Here is a 24,242-nt window from a genome sequence, read left to right on the forward strand (position 1 = left end):
ATCCACTAACAATGCTCACTGTGCCCTCCCTGCATCCCTGAGGGGCCGGTGCCACACTAACAGTGCTCTGTGCCCTCCCTGATCGCCAGTACCTCACTAATGGTGCTCCCTGTGCCCTCCCTGCATCCCTGAGGGGCCGGTACCCATTAATAGTGCCAACTGTGCCCTCCCTGACCGCCAGTACCCACCAACAACGCTCCCTGTGCCCTCCCTGCATCCCTGAGGGCCGGTACCCCACCAACAACGCTCATGTGCCCTCCTTGACCACCAGTCCCCCGCACTAACCCCCTCTCCCCATTCCCGCCATCACCGTGAGGGAACAGAAGGGGGCGTGGCCCTCACGGGGCGGGGGCGTGGCCACGCGCACGCGCACTGCCCCTCCCTCCCTCCCCTTACGCAACGCGCTCCCTCCTCTCCCCCCCCCCAGCTGTACGTGCGCGGCCGCGTGGCGCGCACGCGCCGTCCGCCTCCCCCCCCCCCCCCCCCCCCCCATCCCCATCCCCGCCGGGGCCGCCTCGTGCCGGGAGCGCGCGCGCGCCCCCGCCCCTCCCTCCTCCTCCTCCTCATCATCATCCTCCTCTTCATCCTCCGCTCCCGCCGCTCCTCCTTCCCGCTCCTCTCTCTCTCTCTCTTTTTCTCTGTCTGTCCCTCTCTCTGTCTGCCTCTGTCTGTCTCTCTCCGTGTGTCCGTGCGGGGGCCAGCGCCGCGTCGCCCTTCCCGCCCGCCGTTCCTTTTCCTTCCCCCCCCCCCCCCCCCTCCCGCCCCAACCCTCCCTCTCCCTTCCTCCCTCCCTCTCTTCCCCTCCCTCCCCGTCCCCCCCGCCCCTTTCCCCGTCCCTCCCCGCCGCCCCGCCGGGGGGGCGCAGCCCCGCACCCGCCGCGCTCCCGCCATGCCGGAGAAGCGGCCGTTCGAGCGGCTGCCCGCCGACGTGTCCCCCCTCAACTATGGGCTCTGCCTCAAGCCGGACCTCATCGACTTCACCTTCGAGGGCAAGCTGGAGGCCGCCGTGCAGGTACGGCCTCCCCACCTTCCTCACCCGCCCGCCGCCGCCTCCTTTCTCCTCATCATCTTCCTCCTCCTCCCGCCCCACCTTGAGGGGATCCCCCCCGGCCCACCTTCCCCTCAGGGGGATCCCTCAGTCTGCCCCCCACCAAGGGGTCCTTTCACCACCCCCATCCCCTCAGGGACCCCCCCATTCCCTCAGGGGTCCCGTCCTCCCCTTAGGGAACCCCCCCATCCCCTCAGGGACCCCTCGAGCCTCTCAAGGGTCCTGTGCCCCCCTCAGGGGACCCGCAGACCCCTCAGACACCCCCACATTCCCTCAGGGACCCCCGATTCCCTCAGGAGTCTCAGCCCCCCCTCAGGGACCCCCCGAGCCCTCAGGGGACCCCCCCGAGCCCTTCAGAGGTCCCGTCCCCCCCTTCAGGGCACCCCCAGACCCCTCTCCCCCTCCCCTCAACACCCAGGCCGGGCAGGTGCAGGGAGGCCCCTCGGGGCAGTCCCCGCCCTCTCTTTCCATTCACTATGGATGGATAAACCCCCCGTTCCCCACAAAAAAACCCTTCCCGACCTCCCCAAAAGCCGGCCCGGCCGGGGGGGCCCCGCCCAGCCCCGCTGCGGCCCCCGCGGGTCCCCCCGGGCGGCTCCTTCGGCACAACCCGGGATGTGGGATAAGCCTGGAACGGCTGGGAACACCGGGATCTGCCTGCCCGGGATCCCACAGCTCCCCTCTAAATCCATAGGGAACCCCTAAATCCATAGGGAACCCCTAAATCCATAGGGAACCCCTAAATCCATAGGGAACCCCTAAATCCATAGGGAGCTCTCCCTTCGTGTGTCCCCCCTGCTCCATCCAGGCGTTCGGATGGCTCGGGATTTTGCTGGAAAAAGCCAAATTTATGCGGTGGGAAGATCAGTCTCTGTTGTGGCACGGTAAGGGTAGGCCTCGGTGTGTCGGGAAGCTCGGAGGAGAGGCTGGGATAGCGCTGGGAAAGGGGTTTGCAGACCGAAAACACTGAGCTCTCAGCCTCTCCTGAAAGGCAGAAATCCTCCCTGCCTGCTCCTGCTTCAAAGCCACAACCAGGTTGATGAAATCCTTGGAGTCTCCCGTCATTCTCTCAGGCTGCTCTGCCACTCGAATTTGCCCTCGTGTCTTTCCTTGTGGTTTGAAACGGGTACGGAATTGTGAGGGGGAACTGGGTGTTTTTCCTTCCACGGGGGTGGTGGCACAGAGGGCTTGAAAATATTTGAGGGAGGTTTCGAATCTGAGATGTGAACAGATTTAAATCTTGGTCTGAGGGGGTGGTTAAGCCTTGTTTTAAAATGAGGTAATAAATACAAGCAGGCAATAAAGCAGCTGAATGTGAAGCACAGGTAGAGAGAGGGGAGAGAGAATGACTCGCTGGGGAGTGTCTGTGGGAGCTGGGAAGGGTGAAAGGCACGGCATGATGGGGAATCTTGTGACTTTTGGGACCTGGAGGAACCCGAGCAGAGATGAGTAAGTTTGTGTCATGTGACAGAAATATTGAAAACGTAAATCTCCTCTTAGATCTGCTGTCTAGCCCAGGATTTGGTTCCAGCTTTTTGGGGGCTGGGTTTGAAAATGCCAACTCGAGAAATTCCCATTCTCTTCCACCTTAATCCCGGCCACCTATTCCTGTCTTTGCACCCAAGTTGCTGCTCCTCAAGTCCTGTTACAGCTGTGGGGCTGTAAATGGGATCACTGAAATCATCCAGGTTAAAAATAACACTCGGGGGGAGGGGAGCAGTGGCTTTTTAAGCCCGTGTTGCTGCTGAGGAGAGGAGTGTTGAACAGCAGCCTTGGGATCTCTGCTTGGATCCAGGGATAACCAGCACTTGGAGCCTTCCTCTGGCACCCCTGGCTGGTTTGCAGGTTTTGGTGCTGTGGAGGTGTGTTTAATATTGTTTGCCATGCAGGGGATTGCTCAGGGAATTCCTGGAGCAGTGGATACACCTGGCAGGGTGAAATCCTGCACCACTGAGGGCACGGCTGAAGGAAGAACAGGGATCTGACAGGTTCCAGGTTGTATAAAAAAAAACAAAACAAAACAAACCTGCTTGTTCACTGCTCTGATGTTCCCACGGGATGGAAAAAAACCCGCCGGGTGAGGTGTTTAACACGGCTCTAACTTTGTATCTTTATTTTGGATAACTTTTAACACCCTGACCCAGGGAATGCCGGGCCACATCCCAGCCCTGTGGGAGTGGGGAAGGAAGGATTGCTCACCTGGCTGGCCCAGGCTGGGAATCTCCCTGCAGGGGGTTGCTGGGGCTCCCACTGCTCCAAGCACAGGGAAGGCACATTCCAGAAAATTAGAAGGAAACTCTTCTGCACCTTCCTGGGGAGAAGAACAACCTGCATGGACAGGATGCTTTATTTATACTGGGAGTGGCTCAGTGAAGGAAAAACAGTAACTATGAGCATACTTTTCTTGAGCTGGGGTTGAGTCTGGGAAATAAAAACATTGTTATGCTTTTGGGGTCAAATTGTGTCAATGTAGGACCTGTTGGGCCTTTCTGCCTGCACCTTGTGCTGAAGTGAAGAGCAGCTCCCCAGAGATGTTCTGTTTTCAGCAAACCTGAAGGTTTGGGCATCACTGTGCAGTCATTGCAGTGAAAGGGATTCTCTGCTGAGCCACAGACTTTGAATTTTCCAGATTTTGGGTAGGGAAATGCATGTGCTGCTTCCTCTTGAGGATCCTGCTGTTGTTTCTTTATAGCCAATCAATAATCACCAGCCCCTCAGCCCCATTCCAGTTTGATAATGGCTGGACAAGCAACAATCCACATCAAGGTCTTAATCCAGTGGTGCTTTCTGACCCAGGGGGTGAGTTCTGAGGCTTTGATTAATCCCAAAAACCATGAAACCTTCTCATTCCCTGCATCCAAAGTGGTTTGTTTGCTTTGCTATTTTGCATCTTTAAGAGCAGAGTGGAATTAGTGCAGGCTGTGATGTTTAGTCAAGGTATTACAAGTAAACACTTGATCATTCTTACTCACACCATTAGTAGGATTTACAACCCTCTCTGCAGAATTTTGGTCTTTCAACTCAAACGTTCCAGCCTTGGCTTTGGGGCAGGACACTCGTGTTGGATTTAGCACCTGTAAATAACTTAAAGCACTTTGTCTTTATGCCACAATAGTGAACGTTCACACTTCTGTGGCAGCTCCAGGTGATCTCCAGAGGATAAACCCCTTTATGACCCAAAAGATAAGGATGGTCCTTCAGTGGCAGGAGTGACCAGGCTGATTGCAGAGCCTTTAAAAGGAGAGATGCCTGTTTGTGGTTTATTGTGGCACTTCTGGTGTTCAGGTGAGGGAATTGGCCTTCTGGATAAAGGACTGGGACTGAAATCTGTCTCTTGACTGTTGAATTTTGTGGCTTTTTGAGCTGTGCTTGTGGAGTATCTGATAACCCCTGTGTTGGATCTTGTCCAGTTATTCAAGATTTTTAAATAATATAATTAATGTTCTTATGAATATTTCTGAAGCCTGTAGAGTTGTGTAACAATTACATAAACTGACAGTACATAATTCCCATTTATCACAGCTGAAAACCCCCAAAATCCTTAAATGAACCATTTCCCCAGGATCCCTCATCCCAGCTGGGACAAAGCCTGGATGTGGCAGAGTCAGTGGCAGATCTGGAGCTCCCACTCCTGGGATTGTGGTGGCAGATCTGGAGCTCCCACTCCTGGGATTGTGGTGGCAGATCTGGAGCTCCCACTCCTGGGATTGTGGTGGCAGATCTGGAGCTCCCACTCCTGGGATTGTGGTGGCAGATCTGGAGCTCCCACTCCTGGGATTGTGGTGGCAGATCTGGAGCTCCCACTCCTGGGATTGTGGTGGCAGATCTGGAGCTCCCACTCCTGGGATTGTGGTGGCAGATCTGGAGCTCCCACTCCTGGGATTGTGGTGGCAGATCTGGAGCTCCCACTCCTGGGATTGTGGTGGCAGATCTGCAGCTCCCACTCCTGGGACTGTTCTGCCAGCCCTGTCAGCTTGGACTGTTTAAACTTGATTTGTTGAGGGCGTGGGGATGGTTCTCAATGGGCACAATGAGGAGTTTTGGGTGGAAATAGTTCATTTATTCATCTGTGAGCCTGAGATTGAGTGGTGCCCGCCCTGGCTCTCAGGGCCTGGTTATCAGTGCAGGGCACTCGGATTACTCAGGGTGGCTCAGCCTTTTTTTCCACTCTGCTTTTGACTGCTGGGAGGGCTGGAACAAAGAGGGGATGTGTGACCCTTGTGCTCTCCAGCACCACAAACACGAGGAACCATCAACAAGCAGCTGCCTCCCCAAGTTCTGAGCTCTTAAATTCGAGTTCTTCACGTTGCAAACAGTCCCCGGTGTGGCACAGGGGGCAGAGCTCCAGAAAGCTGCACTTGTCCTCCAACTTCCTGGTATTTCCCTGTCAATAAACTCCCTTCCCCAGAGAGTGTCGTGGGGTGATTCATTTGGCTCCTTGCAAACCACACCGAGGTGTTTCTTGGTTGCAAAGCAACTTATCTAAAGAATTTACAACCTGAGGGACGTGGCCCTTTTAAATACCTTTTGCAGCCCCTTTATTGCATCTTAAGGATCCTCTGGTATATTTAGCAAAGTTTAACCTGTATATGTTGCTTTTTATAGCTTAATTATGCAGGATGTGGCAGCCTGAGGAATGTATAGTCTGATCCTGCTGGATGCCAGTTAAAGATTAATTGTGACACTCTTTGTGTGTAATCCCTGAAAAATGAAGCTTGATGGGTGTAGTATTTGTGCTCAGGATCTCCTGGGGAGAGGGGAAGTTATCCAGGATAAATAATAAATACATGGTTGTGTTACCCACTGTTGGAACTTGCATTTCCAGCATGTGCAATTAAACCTGAGTTTGCATTGCCAGGAAGTGAAATTAAACCTGAGTTTGCACTTCCAGCAAGTGAAATTAAACCTAAATTTGCATTTCCAGCAAGTGAAATTAAACCTGAATTTCAGAGTTAAGGATTAAAGCTGAGTGTTAAACCTGGTGCTTCCAAGCCAACACCTCAGGGCTCTCCTTATGCCACCAGCTCAAAAATAGGGATGTTTTGCCCTTTTCCCCCCAAAAAAGGCTCTTCCAGCCCCGAAATTCCCGAGGCTGGGAGGCTGCTCATGTAGAGATGGATTTACTTGGCTATGTGAATTTGACACCTCTGAGCCACTCTGGGGCTGGATGCTCTTTGGAATGAAGGGAATTTTTCCAGTGGGCCAATCAGTCAGTCATGGCCTTGCTAATTTTACTCCTTGGCTCCCAGAAATTTGCAGGGGATACAGATTAATAAATCTCTTTCCTCCCTAAGAATTCCATCCTGTTGAATTCTTAAACAGATCCACCCCAGAAGACAACTGAGGTAATTTTAGTTGTCTACTTTTAGAAGGTGAATTGCTAAAAACACACGTGCTTGTTACAATGCTGCTTTTAGGGAAGGGCTCTGGAGCTGTTGTGATAAAATTGGAATTATCTGGGCATATTTATGGCTCTGGACAGTTAGTTTGGAGTATGGGAGGTCTCTTTGGGTGCTCCTCATCCTGTATTTCAGGTAGGCTGACATTCCACCAAAGCCATTCCAATCCTTCTTCCTACTGCCCTAAGAAGGTTTTCCCATCAAATCCTTTCCTTCTCCAATGAAAATCTTTGAGTCCTGTTTGGCAGAGCCAAATAATCAACATTTTTAGTTCTTCTGCCATCAAATGATGTTACCTTGGAAAACTTGGGGACAACTTAAACTGTTGTCTCCCCTTGGGTGGGATTTTCCTTCCCTGTGGTGTCAGTGTCTGGCTGATCTCAATAAATATTGGAATTCTGATCAATTTACCAGAGTTTCACCAAAAGCAAGAGGTTTATGTTCCTTTATTTCAGATATTCCTGTGGGTTCCTCTGGTGTTAAATGTGCAGAAATGCTCATTGTGGGCATTTAGATCTTGCTCTTCCCTTGATTAACCTCTTGTTGCTGAAAATAAATTTATTATATCCTAGAACAAGGTGAACCAGGGTGACAGCCCCACATTTCCCCCTTTGTAATTGCTTATACCTTATGCAGAAAGCTGCTTTTTTTGCCCTTTAATACAAAAATCACTCCAGTTGTCTGAAATGGTTGGGCTGGAGGTTCTTGTGACATCAGATGGTCATAAGTTAAGTATGTTGGGCGGGTTCTGGTCCTGTTTTTGTTCTCACAGGTGTGTCTGTGCTTCAGGATTTCAGTGGAACAGGGGGAGGAGGAGGCTCATGCTGGAGCCTGTGTGGCAACAGGAGAACTTACTTCCCTCTCTGAGCTAAATTCTGGGAGTCTCAGCAGGTCCTGTGCCCTCCACTCTCTCTGAGTTGGTGCCCTCCACTCTCTCTGAGTTGGTGCCCTCCACTCTCTCTGAGCGTTGGTGCCCTCCACTCTCTCTGAGCGTTGGTGCCCTCCACTCTCTCTGAGCGTTGGTGCCCTCCACTCTCTCTGAGCGTTGGTGCCCTCCACTCTCTCTGAGCGTTGGTGCCCTCCACTCTCTCTGAGCGTTGGTGCCCTCCACTCTCTCTGAGCGTTGGTGCCCTCCACTCTCTCTGAGCGTTGGTGCCCTCCACTCTCTCAGAATTCCTGCCCTCCACTCTCTCAGAATTCCTGCCTGCACAAGGAATTCCACCCTTGGTTTTTTGGCAGGTGGAGGATAAAGTTTTTTAGCTGGTTCATTTAGTCCCTTTATACATTTCCTAGTTGTTGCACTCTTGTAAAACTGGCTTGATATTGGTACTAAGGAAGAAAAAACCCCTAAAAATGGGTGATTTTCTTTCTAAGGAGCCTTTAATTGTCTCTGCTTAAAACTGAACTGTCTTATTTTGCAGGCACTCCAAGTTGTGTCCTTGGCAGGGGCTGTTTTTTAAAGATCAAGCCTATTGTTAAACCCACATTGTCTGCAATTTGGGCAGCTCTTAATGCATCTTGAACTCCCAATCCAGAGAGATTTGGATTTATAGATTGAATAAAGGTCTCTAGACATTTATAAAAAGCTTTTCTCATTCTGATTTTTCTGTCTTTTAGAGGACCTTGAGAAACCCCAAACCCTCCTATTGTGATGAAACCCACTGGGCTTTGATTCTGAGTTTGGGGGAGTGGTGTAGTTGTTTAGTTTCATGGGCATAGAATTGGAAAAAAAAAAGATTTCAGATGGAAATCTTTGCTAGATCATCAAATCTCCCCTTGTGTCACCTCAGCTGTGACAGCTGCTTGTTTTGTGCTTTGCTTTCAGAACCAGGTTGGGTTTATTGGGGAAAACTGGTTGGGGTTTAATGCCATGAATGGCCCGAGTGGCTCTGCTGCACCTCTTGGTGTGACAGCACTGCAGGAGCTGGAAAGAGGCACTAATAATTACACTTCAAAAAGTTTAAACCTTTGGTAATATTTATTAAACAAACAATTCCATGAGTGGGAACAAACCAGAGAGATTTGCTTCAGGAGCAGAGTTGGTGGCTGAGCTTAGACAGGAGCTCCTGGTCAGCTGGGGTGTGTTCACCACCCACTGTGGGGTTGGATCTCCTTGGAAGAGCCTGTGGGAGCCCTTTGGCTCTCAGATGGAGGTGGGAACACCTCCCAAGTTACACAGTTAAGTTTCTTAAGCCTCTTATCACTGCCTGGACTGGAATCTGGGTTTTATGCCCCAGATGACTCAGGGGCCTGGGTAGAGCAGCTCTGCACTGAATATCCACTTCCTGCTCCTCCTCTCCCAGATCCCAGCCCCTGGTGGCACAGGGACAGCTGGGACAGCTGAGCTTTTATTTTATTGTGGCTTCCCATGCAATAAACCCATTTCACTGGAGATGCCAACAGGGTGAGCTGGGCTGGGCACTTCAAAATGGGAGGAGCAGCTCCCGGCCCATGGAAGCAGCTCCCATGGCAGGGAGAGCATGGAATGGGGTGGGAGGGACCCTTTGGACCATCCAGTTCCATGCAGGAATACCTTCCACTATCCCAGGGTGCTCCAAGCCCTGTCCAACCTGGCCTTGGACACTCCCAGGGATGGGACAGCCACAGCTTCTCTGGGCACCTGTGCCAGGGCCTGCCCACCCTCCCAGCCAGGAATTCCTTCCCAGTATCCCACCCAACCCTGCCCTGTCAGTTTGGAGTCATTCCCCTTGTGCTGTCACTCCAGTCCCTTGTAGAACAGCCTCTCTCCATCTTCCCTCAGTTCCCTTCAGCTCCTGGAAGGCCACAATTAGGTCACCCCAGAGCCTTCTCTTCTCCAGGCTGAACAATCCCAACTCTCCAGCCTTCCCTCCCAGCAGAGCTGCTCCATCCTCTGCCCATCCTGGTGCCTCCCCTGGACTCTCTCCAGCAGCTCCATGTCCTTCTGTGCTGCCCCCAGGGCTGGAGGCACTTCCAGGTGGTTCCTGCCCCATTTGGACATGGATACCTGTTTGGACACCTGTCCAGGTGTTAACAGGCATTTGAAGGTTATAAGGAAAAGAGAGGGCTGGAATTCCCTGTGCTCTGAGGGGCTGACTCTGAGGTTGGAGCAGTTTCTCCATGCACATGTTAAACTGGTTGGCTCTTACAGAATTTTTTACTCCTTTATTTCAAGAACTGGTCATCTCCTGCTTGAAATCACATCCAGGGCAAGCAACATTCCCAGCTCCATCCAGTCTGACTGTTCCAGTGGTTTCAGCCATAAATTTCTAAATAATTCCCAGCTTAACTCCCAAATATTTTACCCCTTTGTAATTAATTTATATTTAATTTGAATTCCTCTGCATTCAAGCCCTTGCACTCAAACAGAAAGCTGGCACAGCCCCCCAGTTTATTCCTAGGCAGGGAGCTGGCACTTGGTGAGTAAAGCAAAGCATGTGGAGCCAAGAGCTGGCAGGAGGGAAGATCCCAGGAAAACGGGAAGGAGAATCCTTTGCCAGATGTTTCTAACCCAGGAAGTTCTTACAGAGTCGAGCACCTGCACAGGGTGTGTTTCTGTCCCTCTCCCATCCAGGGTTTTTGCTCTGGTCTCCTGTAGGTCATCTCCAAAGGAGGCTCCATGGATTTTTATTGCTCCTGGGATCCCTGGCATGGACAAGGGCTCTATTGTCAAACTTTCAGACCCGGCAGTTCATTCCCTTAAATAATTTACAGTGTGATAAGCAGGCCTGGGTGGCTGAACACGGACCAAGTGCCTGTTCCGGCGCTTCCTCCCCGCTCCCAGCCAGGAAATTCCACTTCAAACACCTGCTGGGGGGGGTTTGGGGCGGATGGGAGGTGGGAATGTCTCCCTCAGGGGAGCAGGGAGTGCTGTTTTCATCCTGGTGCTCATGGAATCTCTTCTCTTGCAGGTGAAAAATGCAACCAACCAGATTGTGATGAACTGTGCTGACATCGACATCATCACGGCTTCCTACGCGCCGGAAGGGGATGAAGGTAGGACTGACCTCATCCCTGGACTTCTGGGAGCTGTTGCCAACAGCCAGCAACTCAGATTCCATCATTACATAACAGCTTGATAAGCTCAGGATTCCTTATCTCACTTCCACACTCGCTTTCCTTCCTCCTTTCCTTTCCTTCCATGAAATCTGCGTTCTGCCCCATCATTCCTGAGGGATTTCAGCAAAGGGTGCTTGGTTGGGCACTGTTGGTTACCTTTATATTGCATTAATGTGTAAGAACCTGATCTGTACCTATGGATTTGGGATTATTGGCAAAATCTGTGGCAGGGATTAGATAAGGAATGTATTGGTCATGACCTGCAGCAGGAAATACTCCAGGGGAAGGATTTGGGGAGTGCAGGAGACATTTCATTGGCATTGAGCAGCTTATTCCAAGTGTGGGACAACAGGGAAAAGGGTGACACTGTCTGAGTGACTGAGGAGGTGACTGAGGGCACAAGGATTGGGATCAGGCCCCCTGGAAGGCTGGAAGTTCCTGGGGAAGTGGAAGCAGCAGTGCCTGTTTGTAACACTCAGTTCTAGTCAGTGACTTCCCCAGTTGTATTTTGAGGAGATTTGCAAACACTCAGAAGGGTTTTAGCAGTTGGAGCATGAAATGAAGGAGGTGTGGAAAATAAGCTCCATCAAACAGTGATGGTCTAACAGTGGGCAAAGCCTTCCTGGGTTTTTTTCTGGAGCTTTTTCAAGCCCAGCAGCTCTTTGGTCCAACTGTTTCTGAAATCCTTCAGAGAAAAAAGTCTCTGCAGAGCTTCCCTTTCCTCAAGGAAGATATTCCTTTCTGTAAGGAAAATCCACAGTAATGTCATTAAAGGCTTTGTTACAACCAGAATTGTCAATTAATGGAATGATCTTGATGATGGAGAGGAGGAAGGTGTTCCTGTGGTTGGGTTTAAAGTTTATCCAACAACTCAATAAGGTTGGAGAGAAGGGCTGTGTTTGGACATTTAAAGAAGAAAAGAACTGTGAACTTCTGGGATGGATTTTGTAGAGATAATTCCAGTTCTGCTGCAGTGATGTTGTCCCATGGCTGATAGATTTGTACATGGCAAGTGGCCAGGCTGGATGGGCTTGGAACAACCTGGTCTATGGAAGGTGTCCCTGCCCATGGCAGGGGTGGGACTGGGTGGGCTTTAAGGTCCCTTTCCACCCAAACCATCCTGGGATTCTGAGTGGAATCATAGAATAGATTGGGTTGGAAAAGACCTCCGAGATCACCAAGTCCAACCCTTGATCCAACTCCACTGTGATCACCAGCCCAGGGCACGGAGTGCCCTGGGCTGGTGATCACAGTGGGATTGGATCAAGACATGGTGGATTCTCACTCAGTGCCACATCCACAGAATCACAGAATGAATTGGGTTGGAAAAAACCTCTGAGATCATCAAGTCCAACCCTTGGTCCAATTCCAGTCCCTTTACCAGATCATGGCACTCAGTGCCACGGCCAGTCTCACCTTAAACACCTCCAGGGATGGGGATCCACCCCCTCTCTGGGCAGCCCATTCCAATCCCTGAGCACTCTCTCTGCAAAGAATTTCTTTCTGCTCTCCAACTTCAATTTCCCCTGGCAGAGCTTGAGCCCATCGTGCCCCCTTGTCCTATTGCTGAGTGCCTGGGAGAAGAGACCAACCCCCAGCTGGCCAGAACTTCCCTTCAGGGAGTTCCAGACAGTGCTGAGGTCACCTCTGAGCCTCCTCTTCTCCAGGCTGAACACCCCCAGCTCCCTCAGCCTCTCCCCACAGCACTTGTGCTCCAGTCCCTTCTCCAGCCTCGTTGCTCTTCTCAGTTGGGTTGGAAGAGACCTCTGAGATCATCAAGTCCAACCCTTGATCCAACCCCACTGTGATCACCAGCCCAGGGCACAGAGTGCCCTGGGCTGGTGATCACAGTAGGGTTGGATCAAGACATGTTGGATTCTCTGTCCCTGGAGGTGTTTCAGAGGACACCCAGAGCCACATCCAGTCCCTTCTCCAGCCTCGTTGCTCTTCTCTGGCCCCGCTCCAGCCCCTCAATCTCTTTCCTCAACTGAGGGGCCCAGAATGTTGACAGTGAATCTTTGCATGTAAAGTGGCTTGAATTGTTTTTATTTTTAATACACTGTTAAAGCAAACCGGGGGTTTCTGGAGTGGGGCTGAGTGGGGAGGGAGCTCTGTGAGGAGGGATCTCAGTGCCGAGGGTGTGTTTGGAAAAGCCGAGCTCAGCGCAGGAAGTGCCGCGCCGCGAGAGGGAAGGGAATGGCTGAGGATCCTGGAGCTGGGCCACCCCATTCCAGCAGGGAGGGAATGGAGAGCTGTGCCCTACGTGCTGCGGGTTGTACCCTGGCACCGCAGCGTTCCCAGCCTTTCTCACGCTGCCAGAGCAGTGGGGTGGGTTGGGAGCAGGGTGTTGCTAAGCGCTCCTGGAGCTATTCCTTGTCCTGAGTAATGAGGAGATAACGAGCCCCAGTAAGATCGGAGCGTGTCTGGAGTCTGTTCCCTGCCACAGGCCCAAACCACCCAGCAAGGGCTTATTCTGCCAGTGAGAAAATGAAAATAAAGGTCAAAAAGTACCTGGGAATAAAATCTCTTACCAGTTAAATCAGAAAAAATACATAAAATAGAGTAGATCTTTTGTAACTTCGAAGTATTAATAGTAGCTCTTAACAGAGACTTAAACCCAAGTGAGTTTCTGTGGCTTAAATTCCTTCTGGTTTTTGGGATAGCCTTGAGTGTGTCACTCTGGACACTCAGGAGTTTGAGTACAGCACTCTGGCATCACAACTGCTGTACCATAAATCCTCCAGGTGCAGTTTCGTTGCCTGTTCACTGTCATTATCCTCAGACTTCACGGGGTTAAAACATCTCTGGGCTTGGGAAGGGGCCAGCCAGTGTAAAATGGCTTTGGAAGGAAAATTGCGTGGCATTGGCAGAGTGTTTGCTGGCACCTGTTGATACAGCTCGAGTCAGTCTCACTAATGCTTCTATTGTGTCCAGCTTTGGGATGGTAATTGTATAACTGCTCTGGAAACTGAGGGTGAAATACAGTCCAGGGAACCCACAGGAATATCAGCCAGTTCCCTGGGATTTAATTCCGTAGGTACCAGCTGCCTGCAGAGTGTGTGAAAAGCAGTGAGGAGTGAAAGGTGTTTTCTCCTTTAAAACTCTTTAAATCCTCTTTTAAAAGTCTCCTCCAGTGAAGAGTTGTTAACTCTCAGTTCTTTGTCTCAGTGGGCAAGAATTTGTCTCACCCTTGTCTGTAATGTGAGAAAAGATGAAAGATAATCTGTCACTTCTCTTCTTTCAGGTGTGGTTCTGTCCCAAAAAGTAGCTGTGGGAAAGAGACCTTATTCAGCAGGTCCCTGTCCCCTGTCTGAGGAGCTGACCTGCTGATTTTTGTGCAGAACAGCTCTTTATTTTCCCAATAATTCCTGTTAATCCTGAGTGCTCGTTGCTCTGTGGCTGTACAGGAGACTTTGGCCAGCACTGTGGGCTCCTTGTCCCCCTGTCCCCCCTTCCAAACATGGACACAGCAGAGGAAGGGCTTGGCCTTTGGAATTTTAATGCAGATTTGCAGGGAAATCAGATTATTGCCCAATATTTGTCGGGAAGCTGAGGGAGGATCTCTGCAGCTTTAAAGTGAAGAATTCTGCTGCGTAATCCCCCAGTGACAGTGAGGAACAAACCAGGGCCGCTGATTACTCAGAAAGATCTCCTGTTTCATCATCAAACCGGTGCAGGGATTTGTAAGTGGGGATTGTGGCTTTGCTGTGTGAGTGCCAGGAATTCTGTCATGGAACAAAGCTGCTCCAAACTCCCACTTTTCCGTTGCTCAGGCGGCTCCTCCCACTGATCATCACGAGTAATTGGGATTGAGGTGGTTTTTATTTTTTCCCCAAAGCTGTTTTTTAGCATTTCTAGTGCAGCTTTTAGGGGTGCACGTGCTGCCCTGCCCATATCCAGATGGTTGACTTGGCTCAGCTGAATGAAGAGCTGCAAAGACATTCCCAAGCAAGTTGAGTTTGAAGGGATTGAGTTTCAGACGTGCTGAATGCGAAGGAGTTGGAGCTTCCTGTGAATCTGTGAAATTGGGATGGAGTGACTGAATCTGGTTGTCCTTGGCTTGGAATCTCCTCAGATTCTGGTGGGATCTAAAGCAGCTTCTTCAGTTTAGAGGGGCTTGGAGGGGAACAGTTGGCAACTTCACACAGGAAATCCCAGGCAGCTGGAGTGATGTTTGTTTAGCAGGAATAATATCCCAAAGTACAACTTTGGGTTGTACTTCAACCTTTAAGAGGCTTTGAGGCCAGAACTCATTATTTTGGTCTTTCCTTTCCCACTGTGGGGTGCTGGTGGCACCAGAGGCTCTGCTGCTGTTTGAAACAAGAAACAAACCAAAAAAAAAAAACCCAAAAATCAGCAGTGCCTGTGGGAAGCTGAGCAGGGATGTGTGTGAGCAGGGCCATGTCCCGACAGTCGTGACACAGCCTGACATGGTGCTGCTGTGGGCAGGGCAGTGGTGCCTGTGCTCCCTCCCTCCCTCCCTTCTCCTGGCATTCCTGTTTGCCCTGCTGAGCAGCCAAGTGGATCAGGAAACTCTGCAAGGGGAAAAAAAGAGGCTGCTTGGAGACAAATCACCTTCCTGAGGGTGGTGTGTTAGTTCCAGTGGAAGGAAGGGAAAGGGAACATGAATTCCCACCTGGGGCCAGGTGGGAAAAACGACTGTTGTTGCTGCCTGTGGCAGAGTGGAGTTGGTTAAATTAAACCACTTGTGAACATTCCTTTGTTGTAGGGAAATTCTTCTTCATCCTTTTTTTCTGGAGAGGCCTCGATGTGACAGAGTTTTAGTGGAGGTTTTTAAGGAGAGCTGGAGTGTGGTGGCCTGGACTGGAATATCTGATACATGCCAAGACTTCTGACTGGTGTGGGGTTTTACAGCCAGTGGTTTGAATCTCATGGAAAGGCAGGAGAGGGCTTGGAACTGTTGGCATTCCTGGGAATTGCAGGACAAGGCTGGAGAAACCAGAGTGCCCCCAGCCCCTGTGTCTCCCGTGGGAATGCAAGTTCATTAAGGCACCATACCTTAATTGCCTCTGACTTCTCCATGCCATGGCTCGAGGGCCACTTGAGAAAACTCCACCTTTTGTGTGGGCTTTGAATTCAGGCACATTTGAGGCTGGATTAGTCCTTGGCTGGGAGCCAGGGGTGAGAAGTGATCCCACCCAGAAACCGGGATCATTAATCCATGGATCCCTCTCTGCTCTCTGTGCACTTGCAGGAAGTGCTCTGTGGAAGGACAGTTAAATTATTTCAGTAGCTGTTGCAGAATTTGGAGTGATCCAAGTTCTGGAGTGCAATTTTTAGGCTTTTTTTTTATCTTCCCAAAGACTTGGAGCAGCAGCTTTTGATTTTCTCATGCAGCTCAGCCCAGACTGTGTCCTAATGTGCTGGTGATTAACTTGCAACCTTGCACTGCCAAACTCTCCAAAGTTTGCAGGCTGCCAAAACTGGGCTGTTCTCCTCAGGAGCTTTTGTATTGCACTGGTAGGAATTCACACAGCCTTTTGCTGCAATCACATCTTTGTTACAAACAGTTCTATTAAACTCTTAACAAAAAGTATTGTTGATGGATTTCCATGGTTCTTTTGCTCTGGATTAAATTATTGGCACTGAGTAGTCAGTTGAAATGGAAAAATGTAGCTTTGAATCTTCCATTGCTTTGGAATTTTATGTGCAAGGAGCTGCTTTGAGTTAGACAGCCCTGGAGGTTTTATCTTCTCACTCTGTCCAGCTCTGTCTCTCCTGGTACAGGTTACAAAGCTTGTAAAGCAGCAGATCCACAAACTCCAACACACTTAAGAGCACTTCAGATTTGGGAGAGGAGGAGGAGGAGGAGGGGGAAACTTGATATCCATTGTCAACCTTTGGCAGAAGATCCACATAACACACATTCTTGTGCACTCCTCAGTTTCAGGAGGTTGGAGCTCTGCTCCTGACGTCCTGCTGCTGTTTGTCTCTGCTATCAGATCGTTGGAAAAAGATAAAAATGTTTGTGGTTTGCTGTGGTCCTTTTAAAATCCAGGAGGGGAGTGTTTCTGCATTCCTGAGCTGATCCTTATCCGGCCTTTCTCAGGTGTTCTCTTACCCTCTGACCACAGCCTGGACCAGCAGCAGGATCCCTGCAGGCTGCCACATTCCCAGCAGGATTCCAGCAGGATTCCAGCCTGTCCTTCCCTCTGTCCCAGGGCACCCACCTGCTGTTCCAGAACAACAGCTTTGTTGTCTGGTGGGTCAGAATTCCTGGGATCTGCAGGATGGAGCAGCACCAGCTCCTCTCAGCCCACTCCAGATCAACACCTTGCCCATCAGGATTGTTCTCCTGAAGCTCTTCCTGCATTTTCTGCCTCAGTACACCCAGAGTGAGAAGAAGAAAAGCCAATCCCTTATTTTTGGTGCTCCTTGCCCAGTGTTTGCTGGCAGTTGGATGTCCTTGGCACAGATTCTGTTTTAAATGCTCCATCTTACAACTGATTTCCAAAATCTTGGAACTCCCAGGCTGTCCCTTCTCCCAGACACTCAGCAACAGGACAAGGGGGCTCAAGCTCTGCCAGGGGAAATTGAAGTTGGAGAGCAGGAAAAAATTCTTTGCAGAGAGAGTGCTCAGGGATTGGAATGGGCTGCCCAGAGAGGGGGTGGATTCTCCATCCCTGGAGGTTTTTCAACCTGAGCTTGGCCGTGGCACTGAGTGCCATGATCTGGTAAAGGGACTGGAGTTGGACCAAGGGTTGGACTTGATGATCTGGGAGGGCTTTTCCAACCCAATCCATTCTATGATTCTGTGAATGTGGCACTGAGTGAGAATCCACCACATCTTGATCCAACCCCACTGTGATCACCAGCCCAGGGCACTGAGTGCCAGAGTGATCACAGTGGGGTTGGATCAAGGGTTGGACTTGGTGATCTCAGAGGTCTCTTCCAACCCAATCCATTCTGTGATTCTGTGATAATGCTGGTGAGGGGACTGGAGCACAAGTCCTGTGAGGAGAGGCTGAGGGAGCTGGGGGAGTTCAGCCTGGAGAAGAGGAGGCTCAGAGGTGACCTCAGCACTGTCTGGAACTGCCTGAAGGGAAGTTCTGGCCAGGTGGGGGTTGGTCTCTTCTCCCAGGCACTCAGCAATAGGACAAGGGGGGCACGATGGGCTCAAGCTCTGCCAGGGGAAATTGAAGTTGGAGATCAGGAAAAATTTCTTTGCAGAGAGAGTGCTCAGGGATTGGAATGGGCTGCCCAGAGAGGGGGTGGATTCCCCATCCCTGGAGGGTTTTCAACTGAGCTTGGCCGTGGCACTGAGTGCCATGATCTGGTAAAGGGACTGGAGTTGGACCAAGGGTTGGACTTGATGATCTGGGAGGTCTTTTCCAACCCAATGGATTCTATGATTGTATGGATGTGGCACTGAGTGAGAATCCACCATGTCTTGATCCAACCCTACTGTGATCACCAGCCCAGGGCACTCCGTGCCCTGGGCTGGTGATCACAGTGAGGTTGGATCAAGTGTTGGACTTGATGATCTCAGAGGTCTCTTCCATCCCAATCCATTCTGTGATTTTATGATTCTGTGATTCCTCAGCACAGATCAAGAGTCTGAAATTCTTCTGCTTGATCCTGTGAAGGACTTTTTTGCTTGCATTTGTTTCTGCACTTTATTTTTGCATCTCTTTCTATGTCGTTGGAGCATTTCTGTGTTTAACTCTGCTTAGACACTAAGCAGAGCTCTGTGAAACCTGCACTTCAGACTAATTAATTCCTGCAGTCCCTGCATTTGTGTGAGCACAGGTTTAAGGCTGAAATCACACTATTCCAGAACAAACAGCACTTGAAATTTTAGAACAACAGGAACCTGTTTCCAGCCCCTTCTGTCACGTGTGGGACAGCTCAGTGATCACCCTGAGGCTGAAACCCAGCACCTGGATGCTTGGAGTGATACCTGAGCCTGGAAAACGAGTCATTTTGTGGCTGAAATCGTTGCTGCAAACGAGCTTTGTTATTCAAGTCGTTGGTTGAGTGGCAAGTTTTCCTTTTGGGATGAAAAGGATGTGTTTTTGTGTCCAGCTTTATCAGGTTTGGCAGTGGAAGATGCTGCTGTAGAAACCATTTCTCCTGTGTTTTGGAGCAGGTTTAAAGTTCTTCAACGTGATTTCTCCGAGGTTTTTGCAGTGCTTGAATGACACAGGGAGCAGAACATGCAAAGGGAGGTCCTGTGTGGCTGTCCCAGACTTTTTTGGCTGAGGGATCCCAGATCCACTTCAGGTTGGAGGCAACAAGTGGGGCTTGAATGAGGAAGGAAGAAGTTTAATTGCTGTGGAGATTCCCTGCCCCTGTGTCTCCAGCTTGGCCCACAGTTTGGGTGTTTGCACCCACAGGTAGTTCCTGTGCTGTGTAAACACCAAACTGCTTCATTTTGGGGTGGGTTTGGGATACCTTTGCTGGTCAGCACAGGAACCCCAAGGCAGGGCCCTGCTTCTGAAGGCTGTTTTAAAATAACACCACCATTGTGTTTTTCCTTGTGGTTAAATCCAAGCAAACCCCCCCTTGCTCTGGAGATTAATGTGCTTTTCAGAGGCAGAGCCACAAACTGGGTGAATCAACCCTAAGCATCCTGTTTGGGATAATTAATAAAAGTCCTGCTGCACTGATGGAATCTTTCCCACCAAGGGGAGTTTTGGTGCAATATCTCACCATTTATCAGGATTGTAGCAGCTGTTCCCAACATTCCTGGTGTGCAGGTATTGTTCTTACTGCAGGTTTATAATTGATCAGCTCAGCTTTCACCTCTGGCCATGGCATTGGAATTCTGACCACGGGGAGGGTGTTCCTTTGCCTCCCCACATTTGTGTTATGGATTATTCACAGTCTCCATTGATTTGCTCAGTGGCTGCAGCACGTTGGGTTCAGCTGATTCAGTGAATTTGAAACGTTTTATTATTTATTATTATAAATGTTCATGAGCACAAAACCATCTCTGGGGCTGAGTTTGACCCAAGTGCTGTGTTTGCTTTTCCAGAGGTTCACGCCACAGGGTTCAACTATCAAAATGAGGATGAAAAGGTTACTCTCTCCTTTCCCAGCACCCTGCAGAAAGGTAAGAGCTATTCCCTTTGCTTCCTGCTGCCTCCAGCCCTGGGTTCAAGGGGTTTGCACTTGGAAAAGCTGCAGTGGGACAGCTCTGCCTCCCCTGAAATTCCTGAGTGTGGGTGTGGTGCTCTCTGTGGGATCTGTCAGTCACTTTGGGATTGGAAATCTGCTTTGATTAATGGTGATATTTGTTCCCAACACCTGAGGTGGCTCTAATTATTTCCCTGCTGTTGGGACACAGTTCCTGTTATTCCACATGAGCTGTTCCCTCTCCTGAGGATTTTCCTCTCCGATGATGTTTGGATTCTTCTGAAACTGCTACAGTTTCTTGCTCTGAGGAGCCTGTAGATTGAAGCAGCTCCTCAGCTGAAATAAAGCAGTTTTATTTCACCTGGATAAAGTCAAACAGCAGATTCTGGGATATCAGGCTGGAGTGTTTGGTACAAACAGCAGATTCTGGGATATCAGGCTGGAGTGTTTGGTACAAACAGCAGATTCTGGGATATCAGGCTGGAGTGTTTGGTACAAACAGCAGATTCTGGGATATCAGGCTGGAGTGTTTGGTACAAACAGCAGATTCTGGGATATCAGGCTGGAGGTTTGGTACAAACAGCAGATTCTGGGATATCAGGCTGGAGGTTTGGTACAAACAGCAGATTCTGGGATATCAGGCTGGAGTGTTTGGTTCTCTGGGATCTTGGCTGCTGCTCTGGGCAGGCTCAGGTTTCCCCTTTTGCACCGAGACATCAAGGGCAGAATAAATCCTGAGACTAATTGACTTATGGGCTTGAACACAGCCAGGGCTCCATCTTGGCTTTGGATGGAGTGGATTCCAGAGCATGCTGTTATTACTCACATCCCATATTTCTGCAAACTTTAAGGTAAGGATTGCAGGATCAGATTTCAGGAATGGCTTAAGGTCTGTCTCTCCTGGTTGTGCTTTGGGTTTAGAAGGTGAAAATGAGCATTGCAGCAGCCTCTGGTCCATCCTGAAAGTCTGTGGGGAGCCTGGCTTGGCCTGGGATGCCCTTCTGGAGTTTTTGTTTGGTGAGAGAGGGGGGTCTGGGGGAGGCTGGCACAGACGGGATGGGGAGCAGCAGAGGGGGCACCTCCAGAGGGGCAGTGGGTCAGCCCAGCCCTACTGGGACATCCAGAGCAGATCCAGGGCTCATTCCAATAACCACATCCCCTCTGTTTGTGTTGCAGGGACAGGGACACTAAAGATAGACTTTGTAGGGGAGCTGAACGACAAAATGAAGGGGTTTTACCGGAGTAAATACACGACCCCGAGCGGAGACACGCGCTACGCCGCCGTCACCCAGTTCGAGGTACGGGCTGGGCTCATCCCAGCTGGGATTTGGGCCTGGAAGAGGCCAAGACACTGCCTGGATCTGTCCCTTCTCCCAGCAATGGGACAAGGGGGCACGATGGGCTCAAGCTCTGCCAGGGGAAATTGAAGTTGGAGAGCAGAAAAAAATTCTTTGCAGAGAGAGTGCTCAGGGATTGGAATGGGCTGCCCAGAGAGGGGGTGGATTCCCCATCCCTGGAGGGTTTTCAACTGAGCTTGGCCGTGGCACTGAGTGCCATGATCTGGTAAAGGGACTGGAGTTGGACCAAGGGTTGGACTTGATGATCTGGGAGGACTTTTCCAACCCAATCCATTCTATGATTCTGTGATTCTGTGGATGTGGCACTGAGTGAGAATCCACCATGTCTTGATCCAACCCTACTGTGATCACCAGCCCAGGGCACGCAGTGCCCTGGGCTGGTGATCACAGTGGGGTTAGATCAAGGGTTGGACTTGCTGATCTTGGACCAATGGTTGGACTTGATGATCTCAGAGGGCTTTTCCAACCCAATCCATTCTATGATTCTATGACAATGCTGGTGAGGGGACTGGAGCACAAGTCCTGTGAGGAGAAACTGAGGGAGCTGGGGGTGTTCAGCCTGGAGAAGAGGAGGCTCAGGGCAGAGCTCATCACTCTCTACAACTCCCTGACAGGAGGCTGTAGCCAGGTGGGGGTTGGTCTTTTCTCCCTGGCAACTGCCAGTAACACAAGAGGGCATGGCCTTAAGGTCTGCCAGGGGAGGTTTAGGTTGGATATTAGAAAGAAATTCTTTGCAGAGAGAGTGCTCAGGCATTGGAATGGGCTGCCCAGAGAGGGGGTGGATTCCCCATCCCTGGAGGTTTTTCAGCTGAGCTTGGCCGTGGCACTGAGTGCCATGATCTGGTAAAGGGACTGGAGTTGGACCAAGGGTTGGACTTGATGATCTGGGAGGGCTTTTCCAACCCAATGGATTCTGTGATTCTGTGGATGTGGCACTGAGTGAGAATCCACCATGTCTTGATCCAACCCTACTGTGATCACCAGCCCAGGGCACTCAGTGCCCTGGGCTGGTGATCACAGTGGGGTTGGATCAAGGGTTGGACTTGCTGATCTTGGAGGTCTTTTCCAACCCAATCCATTCTATGATTCTGGATAAATTTATAAAGTCCCTGTTATTTTTGACTTCTTGCTCTGAGTGTGGGTCACACTAAAAACAGCCTTTCCACTGTGGCCTCAGTGAGTTCTGGATCTGCAGGTTCCCCAGGCAGGGGTGGTGCTGCTCTGGGATGATCCTGCCTGTGGAGCCACTCATGGTCACACACCTGAGTCAAACTGTATTTTTTTAAGTGCATCATTTCTTTCTAACAACACCCTGTGCCTTTATCTCAGTGTCTCACTGACACCCCAGCCCTGAGCTGGGTTCTGTGTTACATAAACCTGGCCCAAATGGCAGGTTTTACACCCTGTTGTAACCCCCCAGTTACATAAAGCCCAGAGCCCTCCCAGGCACACACAGAGGGTGTTTTCTGGGAGGAGTTTGATGGACCATAAACGGGTGGTCGTGTGTGCAGGGCCTGTGAACGCCTGGGTGCCCTCTCTGCTTTCACATGACTGAGCTTTGCTCCTCTCATGACTCTGCTAAATTTTCCTCACCCTGTACAATTCCATCAGGGCACAGAGGCCTTTGCAGCTGCTTTTATGTTTTCCAAACCAAGAGTGGAATAAGAATAAAACCCTCTAATGCAGAGGCCAAGAGTGTCAGTGAGGAGACCACACCACGATTCACCCACCTCTTGCTGTGAGATAATCTGAATTTGAGTGTTTTACTGCCACAATCTCTGTGCTTTATTTGTTTCCTGCTCTTTTTTTCAGGCTACTGATGCTCGCAGAGCTTTCCCTTGCTGGGATGAACCTGCAATTAAAGCAACATTTGATATTTCTTTGGTGGTTCCTAAAGACAGAGTAGCTTTGTCAAATATGGTGAGTCCTTGATGTGCAAATAAATATTACTTAAAATAAAGCTGTGATAACACCAGCTGCTTAATTGATAATTAATAAAGTGTCTTGGGAGCAGAATTAGGAGTACAGGCTGTCTTGCCATTGCTAAGGAGCAATAAATGCTGAGAGCTTGGAACAAGATCATGTTTGTGTCAGATGCACAAAGCCTGAACAGGCTGGACAAGGCTGGTGGTTTAAAAAAGTACAATAAATAATAATAGTATATGTAATATGTGTAAAATATGTATACAATATATACAATAAATAATAGTAGATCTTGGCCTATGTCAAGCCACGTGCTGGTGGATTAGGACTGACTGTGGGAAAGTACTTTGTGTGTTATCCAGAAGTACTTGAGAGTTTTCTGCTCTGGAGAATTTCTGTCCAGAACTGGGATAAAATATGGAAGCAGAAGCACCTCTGTCACAAACACAGATGGGCATTTTTAGTTTGCTGCCTGCACGTATTTTTAGATGATGTTGCTGCAGAAGAGTCGGTTTAAAAATAGACTTTTTTTTATTCCTACCACTGAGAGTTACCTGTAAAGTCTGGCCTGGCTCTGCCCATGTGGTTTGTGCTTCAAGGGAAGGTTTGTTTCAAGGGAAGGTTTCTGTGTCAAGTAAAAGTTTGTTTCAAGGGAAGGTTTCCAGCAAAAAAAAAAGGAAGGTTTCCTGGAGCCTTCCTGGGATAGGGGCAATGTCACTTTGGAAGGACAGAAGCTTTGGAAATAATGGAATATAACTTATATATTATTAAAACATATAATTGATATATAATATCATCTCCAGGTGGGACAGGGCATTTCACCAGGAGTGGAGCCACACCATGGCCTGCACTTTAAACCTTAACCCCCTTCTGTGTGTCCATGACTCACAAGGCTGGAATAGCCACTCCAACACATTGTGCAATCCCAGTTTCACTTCCCCACACTGACAGATCTGCTCCTGTTCCTGCAGAACGTGGTGGACAGGAAGCCCTACCCAGACGACGAGAACCTGGTGGAGGTGAAGTTTGCCAGGACCCCTGTGATGTCCACCTACCTGGTGGCCTTCGTGGTGGGCGAGTACGACTTTGTGGAGGCCAGATCTCAGGATGGGGTCCTGGTGAGGGTCTACACGCCCGTGGGCAAAGCAGAGCAAGGAAAGTTTGCCTTGGAGGTAAATGAGCTCAGGGGGTTTGGTGTCTGCTGAAGGGACTGGAGCACAAGTGCTGTGGGGACAGGCTGAGGGAGCTGGGGGTGTTCAGCCTGGAGAAGAGGAGGCTCAGAGGTGACCTCAGCACTGTCTGGAACTGCCTGAAGGGAAGTTCTGGCCAGGTGGGGGTTGGTCTCTTCTCCCAGGAACTCAGCAATAGGACAAGGGG

The 24,242-nt window shown here is 50.2% G+C and overlaps 1 protein-coding gene across 1 annotated transcript in view; it reads left to right on the top strand.

Moving 5' to 3' along the window:
* Nucleotides 1–510: 510 nt before the first annotated feature.
* The window catches only part of NPEPPS (aminopeptidase puromycin sensitive), a 44,125-nt gene continuing 20,393 nt past the window's right edge, over nucleotides 511–24,242 (top strand). The window contains exons 1-6 of the mRNA XM_071577063.1: nucleotides 511–1,012; nucleotides 10,338–10,422; nucleotides 19,484–19,561; nucleotides 20,761–20,882; nucleotides 22,755–22,862; nucleotides 23,837–24,037. Of these exons, the coding sequence (XP_071433164.1) occupies nucleotides 890–1,012; nucleotides 10,338–10,422; nucleotides 19,484–19,561; nucleotides 20,761–20,882; nucleotides 22,755–22,862; nucleotides 23,837–24,037 (717 nt within the window). The 5' untranslated portion in view covers nucleotides 511–889. The remainder of the gene's footprint in view (nucleotides 1,013–10,337; nucleotides 10,423–19,483; nucleotides 19,562–20,760; nucleotides 20,883–22,754; nucleotides 22,863–23,836; nucleotides 24,038–24,242) is intronic.

This window comes from Pithys albifrons, chromosome 25, assembly GCF_047495875.1.
Source record: "Pithys albifrons albifrons isolate INPA30051 chromosome 25, PitAlb_v1, whole genome shotgun sequence".
Classification (NCBI taxonomy): Eukaryota; Metazoa; Chordata; class Aves; order Passeriformes; family Thamnophilidae; genus Pithys; species Pithys albifrons.